At 51.7% G+C, this 25,841-nt stretch overlaps 1 protein-coding gene across 5 annotated transcripts in view; it reads right to left on the bottom strand.

The window, feature by feature from the left end:
* Positions 1–19,334: 19,334 nt before the first annotated feature.
* LOC144485334 (NACHT, LRR and PYD domains-containing protein 3-like) overlaps positions 19,335–25,841 on the bottom strand; it is an 87,928-nt gene continuing 81,421 nt past the window's right edge. For all 5 annotated transcript variants that reach the window (XM_078203522.1, XM_078203523.1, XM_078203524.1 and 2 more), the window contains one exon: positions 19,335–22,102. In XM_078203522.1, coding sequence (XP_078059648.1) covers positions 22,015–22,102 — 88 coding nt within the window. In that variant the 3' untranslated portion in view covers positions 19,335–22,014. The remainder of the gene's footprint in view (positions 22,103–25,841) is intronic.

Raw genomic sequence — 25,841 nt, 5'->3', positions numbered from 1 at the left:
AATAACAATCCTGGAACTCCCTCACTAACAGCACCGTGGGTGTACCTACACCACACACGAGGACTGACTGATGTCCAATAACAATCCCGGAGCTCCCTCCCTAACAGCGCCGGTGAGTGTACAAAGAACAAAGAAATTTACAGCACAGGAACAGGCCCTTCGGCCCTCCAAGCCTGCACCGACCATGCTGCCCCGACTGAACTAAAACCCCCTACCCTTCCGGGGACCGTATCCCTCTATTCCCATCCTATTCAGGTACTTGTCAAGACGCCCCTTAAAACTCACGACCGTATCCGCTTCCACTACCTCCCCCGGCAGCGAGTTCCAGGCACCCACCACCCTCTGTGTAAAAAATCTGCCTCGTACATCTCCTTTAAACCTTGCCCCTCGCACCTTAAACCTGTGCCCCCCGAGTAATTGACTCTTCCACCCTGGGAAAAGCTTCTGACTATCCACTCTGTCCATGCCTCTCATAATCTTGTAGACTTCTATCAGGTCTCCCCTCAACCTCCGTCGCTCCAGTGAGAACAAACCAAGTTTCTCCAACCTCTCCTCATAGCTAATGCCCTCCATACCAGGCAACATCCTGGTAAATCTTTTCTGAACCCTCTCCAAAGCCTCCACATCCTTCTGGTAGTGTGGCGACCAGAATTGAACACTCGCCGTGACGTCGGGTCGACATGGCGGCGGGGGAGGGGCTCGCCGTGACGTCGGGTCGACATGGCGGTGGGGGAGGGGCTCGCCGTGACGTCGGGTCGACATGGCGGCGGGGGAGGGGCTCGCCGTGACGTCGGGTCGACATGGCGGCGGGGGAGGGGCTCGCCGTGACGTCGGGTCGACATGGCGGCGGGGGAGGGGCTCGCCGTGACGTCGGGTCAACATGGCGGCGGGGGAGGGGCTCGCCGTGACGTCGGGTCGACATGGCGGCGGGGGAGGGGCTCGCCGTGACGTCGGGTCGACATGGCGGCGGGGGAGGGGCTTGCCGTGACGTCGGGTCGACATGGCGGCGGGGGAGGGGCTCGCCGTGACGTCGGGTCGACATGGCGGCGGTCCCGCCCTTCCACAGGCCCCGGATGTTCCGCCAACGAGCAGCGGCTGGGCCGGAGATGGCAGGAGGTGACACTGGGAGGAGCAGCAGCAGCAGCAGCCGGGAGTGTTACAGCGACCCCTGGCGGCCAGGGAGGGAAACAGCAACAGCACAGTCTCTGCCCAAAAGGCTTCCCCAGTTCAGCTGCTCAGAGGCACTGGGAACCTCTTCAAATGTGAACTGCAGCTTCTCAAATTCTCCATCCATCCATCTCACCTACCCTGCATCCATCTCACCCTCCCTCCATCCACCTCACCCTCCCTCTATCCATCTCACCCTCCCTGCATCCATCTCATCCTCCTAGGTGGCAACACAGGTGGTTGAAGGTGGCAACACAGGTGGAGAAGGTGGTGAAGAAGGCATATGGTATGCTTGCCTTTATAGGACGGGGTATAGAGTATAAAAGCTGGAGTCTGATGATGCAGCTGTATAGAACGCTGGTTAGGCCACATTTGGAGTACTGCGTCCAGTTCTGGTCGCCGCACTACCAGAAGGACGTGGAGGCATTGGAGAGAGTGCAGAGAAGGTTTACCAGGATGTTGCCTGGTATGGAGGGTCTTAGCTATGAGGAGAGATTGGGTAGACTGGGGTTGTTCTCCTTGGAAAGACGGAGAATGAGGGGAGATCTAATAGAGGTATACAAGATTATGAAGGGTATAGATAGGGTGAACAGTGGGAAGCTTTTTCCCAAGTCGGAGGTGACGATCACGAGGGGTCAGGGCTCAAGCTGAGAGGGGCGAAGTATAACTCAGACATCAGAGGGACGTTTTTTACACAGAGGGTGGTGGGGGCCTGGAATGCGCTGCCAAGTAGGGTGGTGGAGGCAGGCACGCTGACATCGTTTAAGACTTACCTGGATAGTCACATGAGCAGCCTGGGAATGGAGGGATACAAACGAATGGTCTAGTTGGACCAAGGAGCGGCACAGGCTTGGAGGGCCGAAGGGCCTGTTTCCTGTGCTGTACTGTTCTTTGTTCCCTCTATCCATCTCACCCTCCCTGCATCCATCTCACCCTCCCTCCCTCTCTCCATCCATCCCCCTCCGACAACAAGAACCATTCATTCAGCCAAACATCTTCCCGCTCATTCCCCCAGTCTGTATTCCAGCCTTTATCAAATCCACTCAGCTCCCAGATACTTTACACCATTAGATATTACAATTCAAACATTATCATCTCTCCAATTTAATATTTGTCCAAGACGATCACAGACAGAGGAAATTTGACATGCCCACTCCGACTCTCAGCAACTTTTACAAATGCACCCACAGAAAGCATTCTTTCTGGTTGTCTCATATTTTTTTATGGCTCCTGCTCTACGTCTGAGGTCACGTTCCAACCGACTCAAGAACAGCTTCTTCCCAGCTGCCGTCAGACTTTTGAATGGACCTATCTTACATTCGTACACCCTCGTGCATTGCTACACCCGAGCTATCACTGTAACACTACATTTTACACTCTCTCCTTTCCTTCTCTCTGAATGTTATGCTCTGCCTGTCTAGCGCGCAAGAAACAATACTTTACACTCTATCTTAATACATGTGACAGTCATAAATCAAATCAAAAGATAAATCATCAATTAAAATTCCAGCAGATGAGAAAGCGACTGGAAGCTGCATCTGTATCTCCTGTTGTTCGGTCAACCATGACTGACCAATCTGGGACATTGACGTGTAATAAATGACTGTATCAGCTGAGTTTTATTTGTTAACCTCAAGGTCTTTGCCACATTTAGAAATTAAAATAATTTGTGCCACCAAAACCAGGGATGTACTGCTGAAGCTTTATAAGGCTCTGGTCAGACTACCTTTGGAGTATTGTGAGCAAATTTGGACCTGTATTAAAGAATGTGCTGGCCCTGGAGAAAGTCCAGAAGAGGTTCACAAGAATGATCCCGGGAATGAAAAGCTGGACGTTGGAGGAGCGTTTTGAGGACTCTGGGTCTGTTCTCGGAGTTTAGAAAGATGAGCGGGTCCTCATTGAAACTTACAGAATACTGAAAGGCCTGGATAGAGTGGACGTGAGGAAGATGCTTCCATTTGTAGGAGAGACTATGATCCGAGGGGACAGCCTCAGAATAAAAGGACGACCCTTTTGCACCGAGATGAGGAAGACTTTCTTCAGCCAGAGGGTCGTGAATCTGTGCAATTCATTGCCACAGAAAGCTGTGCCTGGCCAGTTCATTGAGTGTATTTAAGGCAGAGATAGACATGTTCTTGATTGGTAAGGGGATCAAACGTTATGGGGAAAAGACGGGAGAATGGGGTTGAGAAACTTATCGGCCATGATTAAATGGCGGAATAGACTCAATGAGCAGAATACCTTAAATTCGGCTCCTATATCATATGGTCTTATTAGTTTCACGCTCACTGTTAGCGACAGTATTTACACTAGTCCCCCGCTCTTTATTAGCTTCAGTGTATGCTTTAGTTTCAGCATTCCAACTGAGCAGTATTCAGTTCAAACTAGCACAGACCAGACAACACAATAAAGTTAGTTTAAATTGACATAATAGATGATATGAACAGTTTGTTCTGAAGAAATGATATTAATTTGAAAGTGATTAATTCATAGTCTTTGAAGAATTTCCCCGGTTCAATGTGAAGCTTTTAATGGTGTAGAATATCTACCCACTTTTCAGCACCTGTAGATGGATGAAAAGCAACAATCCGACAAACACCAGGTAATATCTGTCATGGTAAAATAAACAGTTTGATAAATAATGGGAATATCTGACATCGTGCATCTGTCCTGAGATCTTTGGGATAATCCAAAATAAATCATACATTCAGAAATTAAATAAAGCTGAGGTGAGTGTGCAGGAACAGAGTGAAATTGTGAATTCTAGCTTTCTATGCTATCGCTCTGCATCTGCTCAGTGAGATATAAGGAACAAGGAAAGAGGGAACAGCATTTCCGAGGCTCCGATCCTGTGCAATCCCGCGCCAGTGTTCCTGTGTTGCTTTCGTTCTCGGGATGTCGGTTTCAGAGGAAATGTTATCACTTTTGTCCAACTTAAATTTAATTTGGTTACGGGGTGCTGAGAATTCATTAACCGCTGTCGTGCATGAGTTTGTTGCTTGTAGTTTGTGATGTGTGTTTCTGTGGGTTTATGGCTGCGTGTTGTGTGTATTTAAGAGAGATTCTGTGTTTCTCTCTCTAAGTCTCTCTGTGTATCAGTACATGGGTAAGAATGTGCAAGTGTCTGGGTGTGTGTGTTTGTGAGAGTGTGTTTCTCTGTGCCTGTGAGTATGTGTGTGTTTGTGAGTGTGTGGGTGTCAGTTTGGGCCTGTGTGTCTGGGAATAGGTGCAGGTGTGTTATCTTGGAAACAGGAATTACAGAGTGCAGCAGAGTTTCACCCCAGGTGAGAGACAGCAGATAATGGCTTCCCTGGGTAAATTACAACCTAGAAGCGCAAACATTAAATTCTGGGAAGAATTAGACACAATCTGGGTAGGACACCAATTACACCTGAGAGACGTACACCAGCTGGTCAGGGCAGCCTGTCCAGCGGGTAAGTGGAGGCAGGTAGCAGGTGGACGCGCCGCTCCTCCAGCACAGGATTATAGTGGGGGACGGTGGACACATGCAGTCGCCCTAACATCGGAGATAGATGCCCAACAGACACCCTTCACCCAGTTTAAAGCAGAGATTCAGAGGGTATTAGGGAATGCTCCCACTAACTGGAGCAGAATTACCACAACCAAACAGTTAAAAGGGGAAGGAGCTTCTGAATACGGGGAATGATTGTTCCAGGTATATCAAGAGTGCTCAGGACAAGGGAACCCAGGTCGAGGGGATCGAGCGTTCATCCAGGCTTTTAAGGGTGGACTCTCCAGCGCTCACCAGGTCCTCCTAAAAATGGGAGTGATTATGCCCCAAGATTACGATGAGTTGGTAGAGTGGGCTAGCAGCGTACCGGGAGAAGGGAAATCCCAGGCAAGAACAAGGCGAGAAAGAGTAGCAGCCTACAGTAACGGGAATGGAACAAAGTCTAAACTGACTTGCCACAATTGTGGTCGGCAAGGACACTTTGCGAGGGATTGCGGGACTCCACGGAAAGGGAACAGATTTGGGAACAGTGGGAAGCATTTCAGCCACTGAAATAAATATGGACACACAGAAGCAGTGTGTTGGAATAAGCATGGGAGACCCCCGACCCGATCCATGACCACAGCAGAACCGGAGGAACCACAGGACCTCCGGGATCAGCAAGATTGACGGTCTGCAGCCCCCATCCACAAGGGTAAGAAGGAGGGAAGGATTTACGTGTCAGCACTGGTAGGGGGCAGACAATGTGAGATGCTAGTGGACACAGGAGCATCCATATCTGTCACCGACCTACCCTTACCCACTACAAATAAAATGATTTACCTGACCAGGATAGGAGGGAACAAAACACCCACCTACCTGAGCGAGACCACGTTAGTAGAAATAATTAATCTGTATTTACCAATGAGGTTTTGTGTGCGCAAAAATAACGAGGGTACAATAATGGGAAATGATCTGATGAAAGAGTATGAGATTCTGATAGACTGTGGAAAGGGAGAATTAATCTGGCCAAGACAGGACGGTCGGAAAACTAGAATAGGGAAACTCACAAGTCACCTCGAAACTATTAGGGTGGCCACAGTCACCACCAGAAATTGGGAATTAGAGACAGGAGGGTTTGGAGCCATCTGTGCCTCCGTCCCCGGAGTATGGGCTAAAACAAAGTTAGATACCGCTTTGACTAAAACGGACCCAATAAAGGTACCGGGACCAGAGCATAAGCGACACCGACAATACCCAATCAAACCAGAGGCAGAGAAAGCTGTAGTGGAGATCGTTAAAGGGTTAGTGGAAAGCGGGATTCTGAGAGAAACCACAAGCACCATTAACTCCCCAACATGGCCAGTGAGCAAACCTGACGGAAGCTCCTCCCTCCTCCTCATTCTCTCCCCTCTCTCTATACCCTTCAATCTCTCTCCCTTCACTCGCTCCCCCTCACATTCTACACCCCTCATACTCTCTCCCACTCAATCACTCTCCCCCTCTCTCCCCTTACTCTCCCACCCTCACTCTCTCTACCCTCTCACTGTGCCCTTCTCACTCTCCCCTCACTCTCACTCCCCTCACTCTCTCACTCCCCTCACTCTCCCTCCCCCTCTCACACACCCTCCCCCCTCCCTCACACACCTTCCCTCCCACATCCTCCCCCCTCCCTCACACACACTCTCCTCACACTCTCTCAGCCTTCACACTATCCCTCTCTCTCCCCATCACTCGCTCCCCCCCACTCGCTCTTCACCTACTTCCCCTCACTCCGCTCCCCTCACTCTTTCCCCGACACTCTCCCTCCCCCGTGCTCTCTCCTCGATCACCGTCACTATCTCCCCTCACTCCCCACTCTCCCTCACTCGTCTTCACCGACTCCCTCCTCACTCCCTCTCCCCTCATGCTCTCTCTCTGTCACACTCTCCCATCTCTTGCTCTCTCCCCTCACACTTTCCTCGTTCACTCTCATCCCTCTCACTCTCCCCCATCACACACTCTCCTCTCATTCTCTCCCCGTCACTCTCTCTCCCTCATTCTTTCTTCATCCACTCTCACCCTCCCACCCTCTCCCCTCACTCTCACCCTTCACCCTCCCTAACCTCACTCTCTCCCCTCACACTATCACCTGTTCAATCTCACCCCCTCGTTCTACCTCCCCTCACCGCCTCAGTCTCTCCCCTTCACTATTCCACTCACTCTATTCCACCCCCCCTACTATTCCCCTTTCACTCTCGCTCCCCTCAGCCTCTCTTCCTCTCACTCTTCCTCCCAAAACTCCCTCCCCCTCACTCTTCCACTCACCCTCTCTCCTCATTACCACTCCCTCATGCTCTCACACACTCCCCCCTCACTGTCTCCTCCCCACTTAATTCTCCCTCACCCTCTCTACCCCTCACTCCCTCCGCCTCATTCTCTCCCCCTCAATTCCTTCCCTTTCGCTCTCTCCCCTTCAGTCTCTGCCCTCACGCTCTCCCCTTTACTTTCCCTCCCTTAGCCTCTCTCCCCTCACACTCTCTCCCCTCACACATTCCCCTCATTCTCTCCCCTCACTTTCTCCTCAATTCCTTCCCCTTCACTCTCTCCCCCTCACTCTCTGCTCTCTCACTCTCCCGCCTCACACTCTCCCCTTTACTTTCCCTCCCTTAGTCTCTCTCCCCCCTCACTTTCCCCCTCATTCTCTTCCCCCTCACTGTCTTCCCCCAGTCTCTCCCCTCACACTAACCCACCTCAGACACTCCCCTTTACTGTCCGTCCCCTCAGCCTCTCTCCCCTTATTCTTTCCCCTCACTCTATCTCCCCCATCACTCGGTTACCCTTTCTCTCGCTTCCTCTCACTTTCTCCCCCTCAGTCTCTCTCTCCTAGAACAAAGAACAAAGAACAGTACAGCACAGGAAACAGGCCCTTCGGCCCTCCAAGCCTGTGCCGCTCCTTGGTCCAACCAGACCAATCGTTTGTATCCCTCCATTCCCAGGCTGCTCATGTGACTATCCAGGTAAGTCTTAAACGATGTCAGCGTGCCTGCCTCCACCACCCTACTTGGCAGCGCATTCCAGGCCCCCACCACCCTCTGTGTAAAAAACGTCCCTCTGATGTCTGAGTTATACCTCGCCCCTCTCAGCTTGAGCCCGTGACCCCTCGTGATCGTCACCTCCGACCTGGGAAAAAGCTTCCCACTGTTCACCCTATCTATACCCTTCATAATCTTGTAAACCTCGATTAGATCTCACCTCATTCTCCGTCTTTCCAAGGAGAACAACCCCAGTCTACCCAATCTCTCCTCATAGCTAAGACCCTCCATACCAGGCAACATCCTGGTAAACCTTCTCTGCACTCTCTCCAATGCCTCCACGTCCTTCTGGTAGTGCGGCGACCAGAACTGGACGCAGTACTCCAAATGTGGCCTAACCAGCGTTCTATACAGCTGCATCATCAGACTCCAGCTTTTATACTCTATACCCCGTCCTATAAAGGCAAGCATACCATATGCCTTCTTCACCACCTTCTCCACCTGTGTTGCCACCTTCAAGGATTTGTGGACTTGCACACCTCGGTCCCTCTGTGTTTCTATACTCCTGATGACTCTGCCATTTATTGTATAACTCCTCCCTACATTATTTCTTCCAAAATGCATCACTTCGCATTTATCCGGATTAAATTCCATCTGCCACCTCTCATTCCTCACTCTCTCTCATTTCTCCTCACCTTCTCTCGCTTCCCCTCGCTCTCTCTCGCTTCCCATCACCCACTCCTCCTCAGTCTCCCCTCACTTGGTCTCTGCTCTCCCCACTCGCTCTGCCCATCGCTCTCTCTCCCCTCACTCCATCTCCCTTTGCCCTCTACCCTCACTCACTCTCTCCCCCTCACTCGCTCTTCACTTACTCTGCCCCTCACTCTATCACCTCTCACTCTCTCCCCGTCAATCCCTCTCCCCTTACTCTCTCCCTCCTCTGACTCTCTCCCCTCACGCATTCTTCAATGTCTTTACCCCTCCTCTCTCTTCCTTCGCTCTTATTGAACCATTGAATTCAGCCACTTAAACCCTGTTCAGGAATTAAGCAAATACAAAAGTGCCCCTGAGATTAGGCCGTGAATTGAGGCCGAGTCACACAGGCCTTGAATTGAGGCCTAGTCACACTGGCCTTGAATTGAGGCCTAGTCACACAGGCCTTGAATTGAGGCCCAGTGAAACAGAACAATCCTTTCCATCCACAAATCCCAGTGCCCTGTCTAAAAACACGAGGACTCTGGGATGGAGAACAAGCCTTTCCCCAGGCTCAGGAATGTGAATTTCAGCTCCCTCTCCCTCCCGAGTGCTTCACAGTGAGAGAGGGAGACTGAGAATGTTACAAAGAGAAACTCAGTAAAAGTAGATTGAAGCTCTGCCCTGAGCTCTCACACAGCACCGTGACGTTACTGAGAGTAAAACACAGGCACTGTCCAATTGGCCAATTAAACCGGGTCCCAATCGCAGCCTTTTTCATTCCAAGCCCCTGTGAGAACTCGATCGAAACGCCCTCTCTGCAGCTCTGCCTTACCCTGTTCCTCTCGATATCCCACCCTCCTTTCCCTCAGTCTTTTATGTTTAAAATGTGGACACTGATACAGTGTGAGGAATATGGGGCAGGGAGGAGGCACAGAGCATGAGTGAACAGCAAGATCCCACACACACACAGTCTGAACATGGCCAGATACAATGTGATATTTAAGTGAGATTGGGGTAAAGTGAGTGGGCAATGAGGGACCACACCTCTCCCTCTCTCTCCCCCTCCCTCCACCCCTCTTCATTCCACCCCTCCCCAGTTAAAATAAGGGGACATCACTCCAGGTTTGGTGCTGTTTGTACATTTGATATGAACGGGGAACCTTCCACTTCCAGCACAGTCACTCCTCTCTGTTTCTCTCTCTGATTCCCCCTCTCTTTTACCTCCATCATCTCTGTCCCTATCCACCCCCCTCCTCTCTCTCTCTCCTGCACTTGATGATCTATCTCTGTTCTCTCTCTCTCTGCCTGTTTATCTCCCGCTATCTCTGTACGTACCAATCGCCCTCCTCTCTCTCTCCTGCCTGTTTATCTCCCCCTATCTCTGTATGTACCCATCCCCTTTCTCTCTCTCTCTCTCTCCTGCACTTGATGCTCTATCTCTGTTCTCTCTCTCTCTGCCTGTTTATCTCCCCCTATCTCTGTATGTACCCATCCCCTTTCTCTCTCTCTCTCTCTCTCTCTCTCCTGCACTTGATGCTCTATCTCTGTTCTCTCTCTCTCTGCCTGTTTATCTCCCCCTATCTCTGTACGTACCCATCGCCCTCCTCTCTCTCTCACCTACTCTGGATAATCTCTCTCTCTCTCTCGCCTGCTCTGGATAATCTCTCTCTCTCTCTCGCCTGCTCTGGATAATCTCTCTCTCTCTCTCGCCTGCTCTGGATAATCTCTCTCTCTCTCTGACGATGAATCTGGATTGAAATGCTCTCTGAAAGGTTTCTGTCTGACCATTTTAAATCATGTCACCCTGTGACCACTGTTTGTGTTGATCACTGATTCACATTGAGAAATGAGGCTGGGGGCAGTGGTGGGAGATGGAAGCAATCACAGTCAGTTGTCAGTACACTGAACTTGGGGAGCAGAACCACGGTCTCCCAGCAGGATAGGCTGCAAGGAAAATACACACAGCAAGATCCCACAAGCAAACTGCTCTGTTACCCTCCTGTCCCCCCGCCCCTCACTGTTACCCTCCAGTTCCCATTTCTCTCACTGATAACTCACAATCAGAGGAGAACGATGGGAGACAGAGAGAGAGAGAGAGAGCAGGAAAACCCACAATCACATCCTGAATTAAATGCATTATTTTGTTTTTAACCATCGAGTTCTCCCACTTCAGCACAGACGCTGTTCGGGGATGAAGCAAATACAAAAGGACATTTTGAGGGCCCTCTGAGATTAGGCCTTGAACTGAGGCCTAGTCCCAGAGGCTGCATTAAACCTCGGGGACAGAGAACAGTTTTCTCCCCCCTCCCACAGTGAATGTGGACAATCCTCCCCAGCAAGATGCAACGCAGAAGCAAATAGGTGGAGCAACCGGGAAGAATTGCAGGAAAGTGAGTGAAAAAACACCCTCGCCCTCTCCCTCCCCCTCCCTCCTCCTCCCTCATTCTCTCCCCCTACTCTTGCCCTCTCTCTCCCTCCCCCTTGCAAACTCTGCCTCCCTCACACTTTCCCCTCTTTTCCACTCTCTCTCCCACTGATTTTCTTCCCCTCACTACCCTCACAGAGGGTAGTGGTCGAAGGGTCTTTTTCTGGCTGGAGGTCTGTGACCAGTGGTGTTCCGCAGGGCTCTGTACTGGGACCTCTGCTATTTGTGATATATATAAATGATTTGGAAGAAGGTGTAACTGGTGTAATCAGCAAGTTTGCGGATGACACGAAGATGGCTGGACTTGCGGATAGCGAAGAGCATTGTCGGGCAATACAGCAGGATATAGATAGGCTGGAAAATTGGGCGGAGAGGTGGCAGATGGAGTTTAATCTGAATAAATGCGAAGTGATGCATTTTGGAAGAAATAATGTAGGGAGGAGTTATACAATAAATGGCAGAGTCATCAGGAGTATAGAAACACAGAGGGACCTGGGTGTGCAAGTCCACAAATCCTTGAAGGTGGCAACACAGGTGGAGAAGGTGGTGAAGAAGGCATATGGTATGCTTGCCTTTATAGGACGGGGTATAGCGTATAAAAGCTGGAGTCTGATGATGCAGCTGTAGAGAACGCTGATTAGGCCACATTTGGAGTACTGCGTCCAGTTCTGGTCGCCGCACTACCAGAAGGACGTGGAGGCGTTAGAGAGAGTGCAGAGAAGGTTTACCAGGATGTTGCCTGGTATGGAGGGTCTTAGCTATGAGGAGAGATTGGGTAAACTGGGGTTGTTCTCCCTGGAAAGACGGAGAATGAGGGGAGATCTAATAGAGGTGTACAAGATTATGAAGGGGATAGATAGGGTGAACAGTGGGAAGCTTTTTCCCAGATCAGAAGTGACGTTCACGAGGGGTCAAGGGCTCAAGGTGAGAGGGGCGAAGTATAACTCAGATATTAGAGGGACGTTTTTTACACAGAGGGTGGTGGGGGCCTGGAATGCGCTGCCAAGTAGGGTGGTGGAGGCAGGCACGCTGACATCGTTTAAGACTTACCTGGATAGTCACATGAGCAGCCTGGGAATGGAGGGATACAAATGATTGGTCTAGTTGGACCAAGGAGCGGCACAGGCTTGGAGGGCCGAAGGGCCTGTTTCCTGTGCTGTACTGTTCTTTGTTCTCACCCTCTCTTTTCCTCACTCCCTCCCCCTCATGCCCTCCCAGTCACTTTCCTCCTCACTTAATTTCTCCCTCCCCCTCACTCCCTCCCTCAATTCCTTCCCTTTCACTCTCTTCCCCCTCAGTCTCTGCCCTCACACTCTCCCCTTTACTTTCCATCCCTTAGTCTCTCTCCCTTCACACTTCCCCACTCGCCCTCCCCTCTCTCCTCCTCACTCTCTTCGTCTTCACTCTCTCCCTTCCCCTTCAGTGTCTTCCCCCTCAGTCTTTTCCATCACACTATCCCGCCTCAGACACTCCCCTTCACTATCCGTCCCATCAGCCTCTCTCCCGCTTATGCTCTCTCCCCTCAGTTGCTCTTCACTTACTCTCCCCCTCACTCTCTCCCAGTCAGTTCCTCTTCCCGTTCTCTCCTTCCTGACTCTCTCCCTCATTCTTCACCTTCCACCCCCTCACTCCGTCCCTTCACTCCATCTCCGCTCACTTTCTCCCCTTCACTCTACCTCTCATTCTCTTCTCTCTCCTCCTCACTTTCATCCCCCACTCTCCCTCCCTCCCCTCTATCTCTCCGCTTCACCCTTCCCCTCCCCCTGCGTCCCCCGCACTCCCCTCTCATTCTCTTACCCCTCATGCACTATCTTCCCGTCACTCTCCCTCCCCTCCTCACTCTCCCTCCCCCATTCTCTCCCTCACTTTTCACCTATTCTCCTCCTCATTCGACCTCCCATCGCGCTCTCCCCTCACACCATCTGCCCTCAACCTCACTCCCCCTCACTCGCTCTTCACCTACTCTCCCCCTCACTCTTTCTGCTCACTCTCTCTCATTGAGTGTATGTAAGACAGAGATAGACATGTTCTTGATTGGTCAGGGGATCAAATGTTATGGGGGAAAGACGGGAGAATGGGTTTGGAAACTTATCAGCCGTGATTAAATGGTGGAGGAGACTCGATGAGCAGAATAGCTGAATTCTGCTCCTGTATCTTATGGTCTTTTCAGTCTCACGCTCACTGTTAGCTCCAGTATTTACACTAGTTCCCCCGCTCTTTATTAGCTTGTGTACGTATTAGTTTCAGCATTCCAATGATTCACATTTAGCATTTAACTAATTAACCAATAAGCATTTAATTGTAAATAACTACAGTTATACAGATGATAAAATTAGGAATATCCATTACAATTACAGAGCAGCAACATTAACCCTTTCTCTTCCAAGACTCGATAACACAGATCATGTCACATACTGAGCAGTATTCAGTTAAAACTAGCACAGAGCAGACAACACAATAAAGTTAGTTTAAATTGCAATAATGGATGATATGAATAGTTTGTTCTGAAAAAATGATATTAATTAGAAAGTGATTAATTCATAGTCTTTGAAGAATTTCCCCGATTCAATGTGAAACTTTTAATGGTGTAGAATATCTACCCACTTTTCAGCGCCGGCATCTGCAACTGTCGATGGATGAAAAGCAACAATCTGACAAACACCAGGTAATATCTGTCACGGTAAAATAAACAGTTTGATAAATAATGGGAATATCTGACATCGTGCATCTGTCCTGAGATCTTTGGGATAATCCAAAATAAATCATACATTCAGAAATTAAATAAAGCTGAGGTGAGTGTGCAGGGACAGAGTGAAATTGTGAATTCTAGCTTTCTATGCTCTCGCTCTGTATCTGCTCAGTGAGATATAAGGAACAAGGAAAGAGGAAACTGCATTTCCGAGGCTCCGATCCTGTGCAATGCTGCTCCAGTGTTCCTGTGTTGCTTTCGTTCGAGGGATGTCGGTTTCAGAGGAAATGTTATCACTTTTGTCCAACTTAAATGTTATTTGGTTACAGGGCGCTGCGATTTCATTAACCGCTGCAATGCGTGGGTTTGTTGCTTGATAGTGGTTTGTGATGTGCGTTTCTGTGGGTTTATGGCTGCGTGTTGAGAGTATTTAAGAGAGATTCTGTGTTTCTCTCTGTGTCAGTACGTGGATAAGAGTGTACAATTGTCTTTGTTTGTGAGTGTGTGGGTGTCAGTTGGTGCCTGTGTGTCTGGAAATAGGTGCAGGTGTGTTATCTTGGAAACAGGAATTACAGAGTGCAGCAGAGTTTACCCACTCCCATTCTGAATGGGATTAGTGTCTGATAACTGCACCAAATGTACACATTACAGTCTGAGATCATCCCCAACTACAATCTCCAGACAATATCTCCCATAGGGAATGAGGGAACAGAGTTCATGTACAGTGTCTGGTGATAAAAGGGTTAATTCACCAGCCGGGGTTCCTGCTGCAAACTCCAATCCCTGTCAATATTGTTCAATATTCACGCTGCAGGAACCGGTTCCCAGATACAGACATGGGACTTACTGAACTTGTCTGAGGCTCACAGAGAGCAGCGCCTGCAGTAGCTGTGAGCCGCCAGCAGGTGGTGGCATTGTGTCACTTTAATCACCAGATAGTGAAAGAGGTTTTGAGGAGAGGCTGGTGGAGCCTTTAATTCATTCACAGAGACAGAGAGGAAACTCTGACAAGATTGACCAATCTGCCCCCTGCTGGGTACTGTCAGAATCACACACACACTGTTCTCTCTCTGGAGAATGATCTCTGCTGCTCCATTTTGAAAGGAGGTTGAAGACTCTGTTGCTGAGAACACTGACAACACATTGCTGCTTAAACAATGGTTTGCAGCAATCTTTCCTTCAATGTGGAGACTAAAACTACAACAGTTTTCCAGCTGGGAAACCAGGTAAGCAGGGAAATCAGTGCCAGGCTGGAGGGGCTGGTGGAATAGGGAGGGAGAGGGGCAGGAATGAAGGGTTTGGAAGGAGCTGTCGAAGATCTTCACAATTCAGGATTTCACTGTAACCGGTGGAGCAGCAATGTTTATAGATTGAAATGTTCACACTGTCACTTCCAGTCCCGGTCTGGATCCCTGCAGCGACTCCAGCTGTCTCTTCCTGGGAGGAAACCGGAGCACCGTGCACAGTTCCGGCCTCCCTATCCCCTCGGTTAGACCACACTCGGAGCACCGTGCACAGTTCCGGCCTCCCTATCCCCTCGGTTAGACCACACTCGGAGCACCGTGCACAGTTCCGGTCTCCCTATCCCCTGGGTTAGACCCACACTCGGAGCACCGTGCACAGTTCCCGTCTCCCTATCCCTCGGTTAGACCACACTCGGAGCACCGGGCACAGTTCCAGTCTCCCTATCCCCTCTTTTAGACCACACTTGGAGCACCGTGCACAGTTCCGGCCTCCCTATCCCCTCGGTTAGACTACACTCGGAGCACCGTGCACAGTTCCCGTCTCCCTATCCCCTCGGTTAGACCACACTCGGAGCACCGTGCACAGTTCCGGTCTTCCTCATCCCCTCGGTTAGACCACACTCGGAGCACCGTGTCCAGTTCCCGTCTCCCTCTCCCTCTGTTAGACCACACTCGGAGCACCGTGCACAGTTCCCGTCTCCCTATCCCCTCGGTTAGACCCACACTCGGAGCACCGTGCACAGTTCCGGCCTCCCTATCCCCTCGGTTAGACCCACACTCGGAGCACCGTGCACAGTTCCGGCCTCCCTATCCCCTCGGTTAGACCACACTCGGAGCACCGTGCACAGTTCCCGTCTCCCTATCCCCTCGGTTAGACCCACACTCGGAGCACCGTGCACAGTTCCGGCCTCCCTATCCCCTCGGTTAGACCCACACTCAGGAGCACCGTGCACAGTTCCGGCCTCCCTATCCCCTCGGTTAGACCACACTCGGAGCACCGTGCACAGTTCCGGTCTCCCTATCCCCTCGGTTAGACCACACTCGGAGCACCGTGCACAGTTCCGGCCTCCCTATCCCCTCGGTTAGACCCACACTCGGAGCACCGTGCACAGTTCCGGCCTCCCTATCCCCTCGGTTAGACCACACTCGGAGCACCGTGCACAGTTCCCATCTCGGTATCCCCTCGGTTAGACCACACTCGGAGCACCGTGCACAGTTCCGGCCTCCCTATCCCCTCGGTTAGACCACACTCGGAGCACCGTGCACAGTTCCCGTCTCCCGATCCCCTCTTTTAGACCACACTTGGAGCACCGTGCACAGTTCCGGCCTCCCTATCCCCTCGGTTAGACCCACACTCGGAGCACCGTGCACAGTTCCGGTCTCCCTATCCCCTCGGTTAGACCACACTCGGAGCACCGTGCACAGTTCCGGTCTTCCTCATCCCCTCGGTTAGACCACACTCGGAGCACCGTGCCCAGTTCCCGTCTCCCTCTCCCTCAGTTAGACCACACTCGGAGCACCGTGCACAGTTCCCGTCTCCCTATCCCCTCGGTTAGACCCACACTCGGAGCACCGTGCACAGTTCCGGCCTCCCTATCCCCTCGGTTAGACCCACACTCGGAGCACCGTGCACAGTTCCGGCTTCCCTATCCCCTCGGTTAGACCACACTCGGAGCACCGTGCACAGTTCCCGTCTCCCTATCCCCTCGGTTAGACCACACTCGGAGCACCGTGCACAGTTCCGGTCTCCCTATCCCCTCGGTTAGACCACACTCGGAGCACCGTGCACAGTTCCGCTCTCCCTATCCCCTCGGTTAGACCCACACTCGGAGCACCGTGCCCAGTTCCCGTCTCCCTCGGTTAGACCACACTCGGAGCACCGTGCCCAGTTCCCGTCTCCCTCGGTTAGACCACACTCGGAGCACCGTGCCCAGTTCCCGTCTCCCTCGGTTAGACCACACTCGGAGCACCGTGCCCAGTTCCCGTCTCCCTCTCCCTCGGTTAGACCACACACAGAGCACCGTGCACAGTTCCCATCTCGGTATCCCCTCGGTTAGACCACACTCGGAGCACCGTGCACAGTTCCGGTCTCCCTATCCCCTCGGTTAGACCACACTCGGAGCACCGTGCCCAGTTCCCGTCTCCCTCGGTTAGACCACACTCGGAGCACCGTGCACAGTTCCCGTCTCCCTATCCCCTCGGTTAGGCCCACACTCGGAGCACCGTGCACAGTTCCCGTCTCCCTATGCCCTCGGTTAGACCACACTCGGAGCACCATGCACAGTTCCGGTCTCCCTATCCCCTCGGTTAGACCCACACTCGGAGCACCGTGCACAGTTCCCCTCTCCCTATCCCCTCGGTTAGACCACACTCGGAGCACCATGCACAGTTCCGATCTCCCTATCCCCTCGGTTAGACCCACACTCGGAGCACCGCGCACAGTTCCAGTCTCCCTATCCCCTCGGTTAGACCACACTCGGAGCACCGTGCTCAGGTAGGGACCCACCTCAGATAGGGGACCATTTCCAGCGGCGAGCAGAACACGGGGCGACGGCAGATTTTGCGATACATCCCATTGGTCAAATCGCTCTCGCTCAGGTCCACCCAGTTGATGACGAACTCCGTGCCGTCCCACGCGAAGCGGAACCGTTTCTGTTCAAGCTTGTAGGATTCTTCAATCTCTGAGGCGAGGGGCTGAGGGAGGAGGAGGGAGGGGGAGGGAAAACAGAGGCACGCACAGATTAACGAAAGGAACCCACTCCCATGCCTCTGCCGCCATCGAGCGCGCAGGAATGTGCAAATTCGGGGCACGAATCAGCCATTCCGCCCCTCCACCTCTACTATCCCATTTGATAAGATCAGTTTGTCCTCTCCCCCCTCCTCCCCGCCATTACCCCTTGACCTCCCCCTCCCCTCCCATCCATCCTCCTCTGCCTCGAATATATTCAGCGCCCCTCCGTCCCCGCTGCTCTCCGTGGGGGCCGAATGAATCCCGCAGACTAATCACTCTCTGAGCGAGTCTTCCTCATCTCCCTCTTCAATGAGATCGGAGAGTCGCTCCTCCGTGCAGCTTTTGACATCCTGAGTAGGATAGGCGTGTCAAACTCCTTGGTAGGCCGAGATTGAAGCCTAGTCCCTGTGTATCACAACTCACACAGGGATGGAGTGGGGCCTAATTCCTTAATAGGCCCAGTTTGAACCCTCAGCCTTGAGGGACACTGAGGAGGTACTCTTTCTCTCTGGGCTCCCCGGCGCAGTACAGCCGCTCCAGTTGGTGCTGGGCCAGCTCCGGCAGGCTGATCCACTTGGCGGGGCGGCGTCGGAGCAGCTGCCAGTGGTAGGGGAAGCGGGTGCGGTGACGAGGGCAGCTTGGACCCAGCTCGCACTCGCCCAGCAAGTGTGGCTGGCAGATGTCCGAGTGCCAACACTGGTGGACGTGGAGGCGGGGCGGGCCGCGGAGGGGGGCAGGGGGGGAGCAGGGGAGGGGACAGGTACGGTGTGGAGTCATCTGATTCGACCGGGCCTGAGAGAGGGGGACAGGGAGAGAGTAGAGGGGGGAGAGGGAGAGAGACGGGGTGGGGGGGGGGGGAGAGAGAGGCGGGGGGGTGGGGAGAGAGAGAGGCGGGGGGTGTGGGGAGAGAGAGAGGCGGGGGGTGTGGGGAGAGAGAGAGGCGGGGGGGTGGGGAGAGAGAGAGGCGGGGGGGTGGGGAGAGAGAGAGGCGGGGGGGTGGGGAGAGAGAGAGGCGGGGTGTGGGGAGAGAGGGAGGCGGGGGGGTGGGGAGAGAGAGGCGGGGGGGTGGGGAGAGAGAGAGGCGGGGGGGTGGGGAGAGAGAGAGGCGGGGGGGTGGGGAGAGAGAGAGGCGGGGGGGGTGGGGAGAGAGGGAGGCGGGGGGGGGTGAGGAGAGAGAGGCGGGGGGTGGGGAGAGAGAGAGGCAGGGGGGTGGGGAGAGAGAGAGGCAGGGGGGTGGGGAGAGAGAGAGGCGGGGGGTGGGGAGAGAGAGACGGGGGGTGGGGGAGAGAGAGGCGGGGGGGTGGGGAGAGAGAGAGGCGGGGGGGTGGGGAGAGAGAGAGGCGGGGGGTGGGGAGAGAGGCGGGGGGGTGGGGAGAGAGACGGGGGGTGGGGGGAGAGAGAGACGGGGGGAGAGAGAGACGGGGGTGGGGGAGAGAGACGGGGGGGTGGGGGGAGAGAGACGGGGGGGGTGGGGGGAGAGAGACGGGGGGGTGGGGGGAGAGAGACGGGGGGGTGGGGGGAGAGAGACGGGGGGGTGGGGGGAGAGAGACGGGGGGGTGGGGGGAGAGAGACGGGGGGGTGGGGGGAGAGAGACGGGGGGGTGGGGGGAGAGAGACGGGGGGGTGGGGGGAGAGAGACGGGGGGGTGGGGGGAGAGAGACGGGGGGGGGGGGGGGGAGAGAGACGGGGGGGGGGGGTGGGGGGAGAGAGACGGGGGTTTGGAAACTTATCAGCTGTGATTAAATGGTGGAGGAGACTCGATGAGCAGAATAGCTGAATTCTGCTCCTGTATCTTATGGTCTTTTCAGTTTCACGCTCACTGTTAGCTACAGTATTTACACTAGTTCCCCCGCTCTTTATTAGCTTGTGTCCGTATTAATTTCAGCATTCCAATGATTCACAATTAGCATTTAACTGATTAACCAATAAGCATTTAATTGTAAATATCTACAGTTATACAGATGATAAAATTAGGAATATCCATTACAATTACAGAGCAGCAGCATTAACCCTTTCTCTTCCAAGACTCAATAACACAGATCATGTCACATCCTGAGCAGTATTCAGTTAAAACTAGCACAGAGCAGACAACACAATAAAGTTAGTTTAAATTGCAATAATAGATGATATGAACAGTTTGTTCTGAAGAAATGATACTGATTAGAAAGTGATTAATTCATAGTCTTTGAAGAATTTCCCCGGTTCAATGTGAAGCTTTTAATGGTGTAGAATATCTACCCACTTTTCAGCACCGGCATCTGCAACTGTCGATGGATGAAAAGCAACAATCTGACAAACACCAGGTAATATCTGTCACGGTAAAATAAACAGTTTGATAAATAATGGGAATATCTGACATCATGCATCTGTCCTGAGATCTTTGGGATAATCCAAAATAAATCATACATTCAGAAATTAAATAAAGCTGAGGTGAGTGTGCAGGAACAGAGTGAAATTGTGAATTCTAGCTTTCTATGCTCTCGCTCTGTATCTGCTCAGTGAGATATAAGGAACAAGGAAAGAGGGAACAGCATTTCCGAGGCTCCGATCCTGTGCAATCCTGCGCCAGTGTTCCTGTGTTGCTTTCGTTCGAGGGATGTCAGTTTCAGAGGAAATGTTATCACTGTTGTCCAACTTAAATCATTTGGTTGTGGGGTGCTGAGAATTCATTCACCGCTGTAATGCATGGGTTTGTGATGTGTGTTTCTGTGGGTGTATGGCTGCGTGTTATGTGTATTTCAGAGAGATTCTGTGTTTCTCTCTGTAAGTCTCTGTGTCTCAGTACGGGTTAGGTTGATTGGCCAGGTTCAAAATTGCCCCTGAGAGTCCTGAGATGCGTAGGTTAGCGGGATTAGTGGGTAAATATGTGGGGGTAGGGTCTGGGTGGGATTGTGGTCGGTGCAGACTTGATGGGCCGAATGGCCTCCTTCTGCATTGTAGGGTTTCTATGATTTCTATGATGAGTGTGGAAGTGCCTGGGTTTGTATGTGTGTGTTTGTGAGAGTATGTATCTCTGTGCCCGTGAGCATGTGTGAGAGTTTGTCAGTGTGTGAATGAGTGTGTGGGTGCCAGTTTGTGTCTGTGTGTGTGTGTCTGGAGGGATGTGTGTCGGATGCACAGATGCGTGTATGTGTATGATTATGTGTCTGTGTGTCGGTTTCCATGATTGTGCCTCTGTGTGTTGCTCTGTGTGTGTCTCTGTGAGCGTGTGTGTGAGATTGTGATTGTGTGTTTTTGTGTGCGAATGTCAGTGTGTCTGCGTGATTGAGATTATAAATCAGAAACACATTCCACCTTTGGATTGGAATCACTTTAATCAACCTGTGCATTCGGGATTGTAACAGTTCCAGAAATAATTGCAGTAACATTTACCGTGTGTGTGTGTTGTGGGTTAAGGAATGGAAACCCTGCTTCACCAGAGTCAACACTGAAACTTTCCCAGATAAATATGTGGGAACTTTTGTTGAGGTTGATAATTGGCAGGGTAAACGGGGGGGCGAGAGTGGAATGAGAGAATTTGGATTCCAACTGAGCTGCTCTCTGTCTCACCGAAACCTGTGCAATTGGAAAGCAAGAGTTGCAAAAGGGGAATAGTTTGTTTGGAAATTATTTTCTGTTCGAACACGGACAAAATGTGATTGAAGGTTGTAATTGTGTCTCAAAATGTTTGTGTTTCCAATTTTCAGAGAACCAGTCTGTGAGATTGAGACAATTATCTTGGAAACGTTAAAAGAACCGTTTGCAAGATCCCCTGTGTAAGATTAAACACTGAATGTCTGACACAGGAATTACAGAGTGCAGCAGAGTTTACCCACTCCCATTCTGAATGGGATTAGTGTCTGATAACTGCACCAAATGTACACATTACAGTCTGAGATCGTCCCCAACTACAACCTCCAGACAATATCTCCCATAGGGAATGGGGGAACAGAGTTCATGTACAGTGTCTGGTGATAAAAGGGTTCATTCACCAGCCGGGGTTCCTGCTGCAAACTCCAATCCCTGTCAATATTGTTCAATATTCACGCTGCAGGAACCGGTTCCCAGATGCAGACATGGGACTTACTGAACTTGTCTGAGGCTCACAGAGAGCAGCGCCTGCAGTAGCTGTGAGCCGCCAGCAGGTGGTGGCACTGTGTCACTTTAATCACCAGATAGTGAAAGAGGTTTTGAGGAGAGGCTGGTGGAGCCTTTAATTCATTCACAGAGACAGAGAGGAAACTCTGACAAGATTGACCAATCTGCCCCCTGCTGGGTACTGTCAGAATCACACACACACTGTTCTCTCTCTGGAGAATGATCTCTGCTGCTCCATTTTGAAAGGAGGTTGAAGACTCTGTTGCTGAGAACACTGACAACACATTGCTGCTTAAACAATGGTTTGCAGCAATCTTTCCTTCAATGTGGAGACTAAAACTACAACAGTTTTCCAGCTGGGAAACCAGGTAAGCAGGGAAATCAGTGCCAGGCTGGAGGGGCTGATGGAATAGGGAGGGAGAGGGGCAGGAATGAAGGGTTTGGAAGGAGCTGTCGAAGATCTTCACAATTCAGGATTTCACTGTAACCGGTGGAGCAGCAATGTTTATAGATTGAAATGTTCACACGAACACACTCAGTCCCGGTCTGGATCCCTGCAGCGACTCCAGCTGTCTCTTCCCATTTGCACTGAACTGATTTTGCTGCAGCCTGGAACAGATTAAAGATGAAACAGGAATTAAACAGATTGAACAACAGAGTAAATAACAGGAGACTGGAGTTAATGGGACAAATCTTCTGGTCTCTGGATCGCCAGAGACCAGACACACATCCGAAGATGAGCATCGGGACCCTGTGGATGTCCTGACGCACTGATCTACCTGGGAATTGTCCCAGAGGTATTAACTACTATTGGGGAACTCCCCTGCTGCAGTTAGAGTCAGATACTTGGGACAGATCCACAAAGTTTACCTGGATAGTTACTCAGGTAATGTTAGACAGCTCACCACCTGGGCTAATACCTGAACAGCACACCCGAGTCCCCCAATCACTTCCCACTGATCCCCATACTCCACCTCCCACAGTCTGACTAGACCCACTCATAGAGTCACAGAGGTTTACAGCATGGAAACAGGCCATTTGGCCCAACTTGTCCATGCCACCCTTTTTTAAAAAACACCCGAAACTACAGTTCCACCCATATACACTCAGTGGCTGAACCCTCAGGTATATCCCCTCTCAGTACGGCCGTGATGCTTTCTCTAATCAAAAGTGCAACTCCCCCTCCTCTCTTACCTCCTGTTCTATCTTTCCGATAGTATCTGTACCCTGGAACATTGAGCTGCCAGTCCTGTCCCTCCCTTAGCCGTGTTTCAGTAATTGCTATAATATCCCAGTCCCATGTACCCATCAATGCCCTGAGTTCATCTGCCTTGCCCGTCAGGCCTCTTGCATTGAAATAAATGCAGTTTAATCTGGACTTCCCTTGCTCTCTGTCTTGCTTCTGTCTGATCTGTCTGGTACTAGGATTACTGACACTGCCTTTACTAATTAATGTGCTCTCTTTAACTTCCGTGCTGTCCTCAAACTTCTCTTCTGTCTCCCGACTGCTTTGGGTCCCACCCCCCTGCCAACCTCGTTTAAACGCTCCCGAGCTGCTCGAGCAAATCTCCCCGCCAGGATGTTAGTCCCCCTCCAGTTCAAATGTAACCCATCCCTCTTGAACAGATCAGCCCTTCCCCAGAAAAGATCCCAATGATCCAAAAATCTAAATCCCTGCCCCCTGCACCAGCTCTCAAGCCAGTCATTCATCTGCCTAATCCTCCTATTCCTACTCTCACTAGCACGTGGCACCGATAGTAGTCCTGAAATTACTACCTTCGAGGTCCTACACGTTAGCCTTCTGCCTAACTCTCTGTATTCACATTTCAGGACCTCATCCCTTTTCCTACCTATGTCGTTGGTACCAATATGTACAACGACCTCTGGCTGCTCACCCTCCCCCTTAAGAATGTCCTGCAATCGCTCAGAGACGTCCTTGACCCTGGCACCAGGGAGGCAACACACCATCCTGGAGTCTCGATTGCAGCCACAGAAACGCCTGTCTGTGCCTCTAACTAGCGAGTCCCCTATTACTACTGCTCGCTTGCTCTTTGCCCGACCCTGTCCCACAGCAGAACCAGCTGTGGTGTCACAGGCCTGGCTGCTGCTGGTATCTCCCCCTGACAGGCTATCACTCCCGTAAATCATCTCTACCTCCCCTCCCGCCCGACTACCTCCCACTAGCCCTTGAACAAATCTGACTAAACCTCCCAACTTGGCCTCATCCGTCCAAACCTCTCCTGACCTGACACAGAAACATGGAAGATAGGAGCAGGAGGCGGCCATTTGGCCCTTTAAGCCGACTCCACCATCCATCACAATCATGGCTGATCGTCCAACTCAAAAGCCTAATCCTGCTTTCTCCCCATAACCTTTGATCCTGTTCGTCCCAAGTGCTATATGCAGCAGCCTCTTGAATACATTCTTGACTATATCTTTGACTGAAACTGATTACTCAAGAAGCAACCCCAACCCACGACTCTCCAAAGCTAGAAACCAAACCCAACCCCCGACCACGCAACCAAATCTAACTAGACACCCAACAACATGACCAACTCCCAGCCACCATCCAAACTGCTGATTAACCCTCCAACCCAACACAACACAACTCGACCACCCTCCAGACACCCAGAACTAATCCTTGAACCTCTCCTCAGCTCCCTGACTAACCACTCATCCAGCGACACACCAACCCATTCACTCCCACAATCAACTAACACTTATGGAGCTCCCCGGGGTCACTGTGCTGTAAATAGGGTGTGTGCTCTCTCTTCCCCGACTCTGCTCTGATGGATCTCCCCGGGGTCACTGTGCTGTAAATAGGGTGTGTGCTCTCTCTTCCCCGACTCTTGCGTCTTGGAAGTGCAGCAGAGAGGGAGAGATTCGCGAGAGGAGTGCTGCGGGTAAGCGCTGTTATTTTTAACTTACTTTTTCGCGTGTTTTTTCTTTAAAAATATCTAAACCCGGAAGTGGTCGCGCAGGGAGGTCTGGGAGAGAGAGTTTTTTTTTTCCCCAATAAATTGGAACAGAGAGGAATCCCGATACTCTACACTCCCTCCTCCTCTAACCTAAAAAAAAGACCCAGTGAGAGCAGGGCTTTGGAGAAAACAGGAGGAGGAAAGGTAAGTTTAAAATTTTCATTCACTTTTTTTCCCCTGTGTGTTTAAAGGGGCAATTATGAGTGTGAGGCCAGTATGTTGTTCCCAATGTAGGATGTGGGAGGTCCTGGAGGCTCCTAGCCTCCCGGACGACCATATCTGTGCTGGGTGTGTTGAGCTGCGGTTCCTAAGGGACCATGTTAGGGAACTGGAATTGCAGCTCGAGGACCTTCGCCGGGTTAGGGATAGTGAGGAGGTCATTGACAGGAGCTATCGGCAGGTGGTCACACCGGGACCACGGGAGGAGGGTAACTGGGTAACAGTGAGGAAGGAGAAAACTCAGTTGATGGTGAGCACCCCGGTGGATGTGCCCCTTAATAATAAGTACTCCTGTCTGAGTACTACTGGGGTGGACAGCCCACCTGGGGGAAGCAGCGGTGGCAGTGTCTCTGGAGCTGAGCCTGGCCCAGTAGTGCAAAAGGGTAAGGAAAGGAGGGTAGTGCTAATTGGGGACTCTACGGTGAGGGGGTCAGATAGGCGTTTTTGCGGACAAAGACGGGACTCTCGGATGGTGGTTTGCCTCCCTGGTGCAGGGGTCCGGGATGTCTCTGGTCGAGTCCCAGAAATCCTGAAGGGGGAGGGAGAGGAGCCGAAGGTCGTGATGCATATAGGTACTGCTGACATAGGTAGGAAGAGGGAAGGGGTCATGAAAAGAGAATATAGGGAGTTAGGTAGACAGCTGAGAAAGAGGAATGCAAAGGTAGTAATCTCGGGATTGCTGCCTGTGCCGCGGGAGAGTGAGAACAGGAATCGGTGGAGAATGAATGCGTGGCTGAGGGACTGGAGCAAGGGACAAGGATTTGGGTACTTGGATCATTGGGACCTCTTTTGGGGCAGGTGTGACCTGTTTAAAAAAGACGGGTGGCACTTGAATCCCAGGGGGACCAATATCCTGGCGGGAAGGTTGGCTAAGGCTACTGGAGAGACTTTAAACTAGAAAGGTTGGGGGGAGGGAATCGAAATGAGGGGACTGAGAGCGAGGAGGTTAGCTCGCAAATAGATAAGGAATGTAAACAGGGTAAGAGGGAGGTTAGACGAGTGATGGAGAAGGGAAGTGCTCAGGCTGAAGGTCTGAGATGTGTCTATTTTAATGCCAGGAGTGTAGTGAATAAAGTGGATGAGCTTAGAGCGTGGATTGCTGCTTCGAATTGTGATGTGGTGGCCATTACGGAGACTTGGATGTCTCAGGG

Source organism: Mustelus asterias, unplaced genomic scaffold, assembly GCF_964213995.1.
Source record: "Mustelus asterias unplaced genomic scaffold, sMusAst1.hap1.1 HAP1_SCAFFOLD_185, whole genome shotgun sequence".
Taxonomy (NCBI): Eukaryota; Metazoa; Chordata; class Chondrichthyes; order Carcharhiniformes; family Triakidae; genus Mustelus; species Mustelus asterias.
The sequence above is the reverse complement of the archived record's forward strand: the minus strand, read 5'-3'. Positions and strand labels throughout refer to the sequence as shown.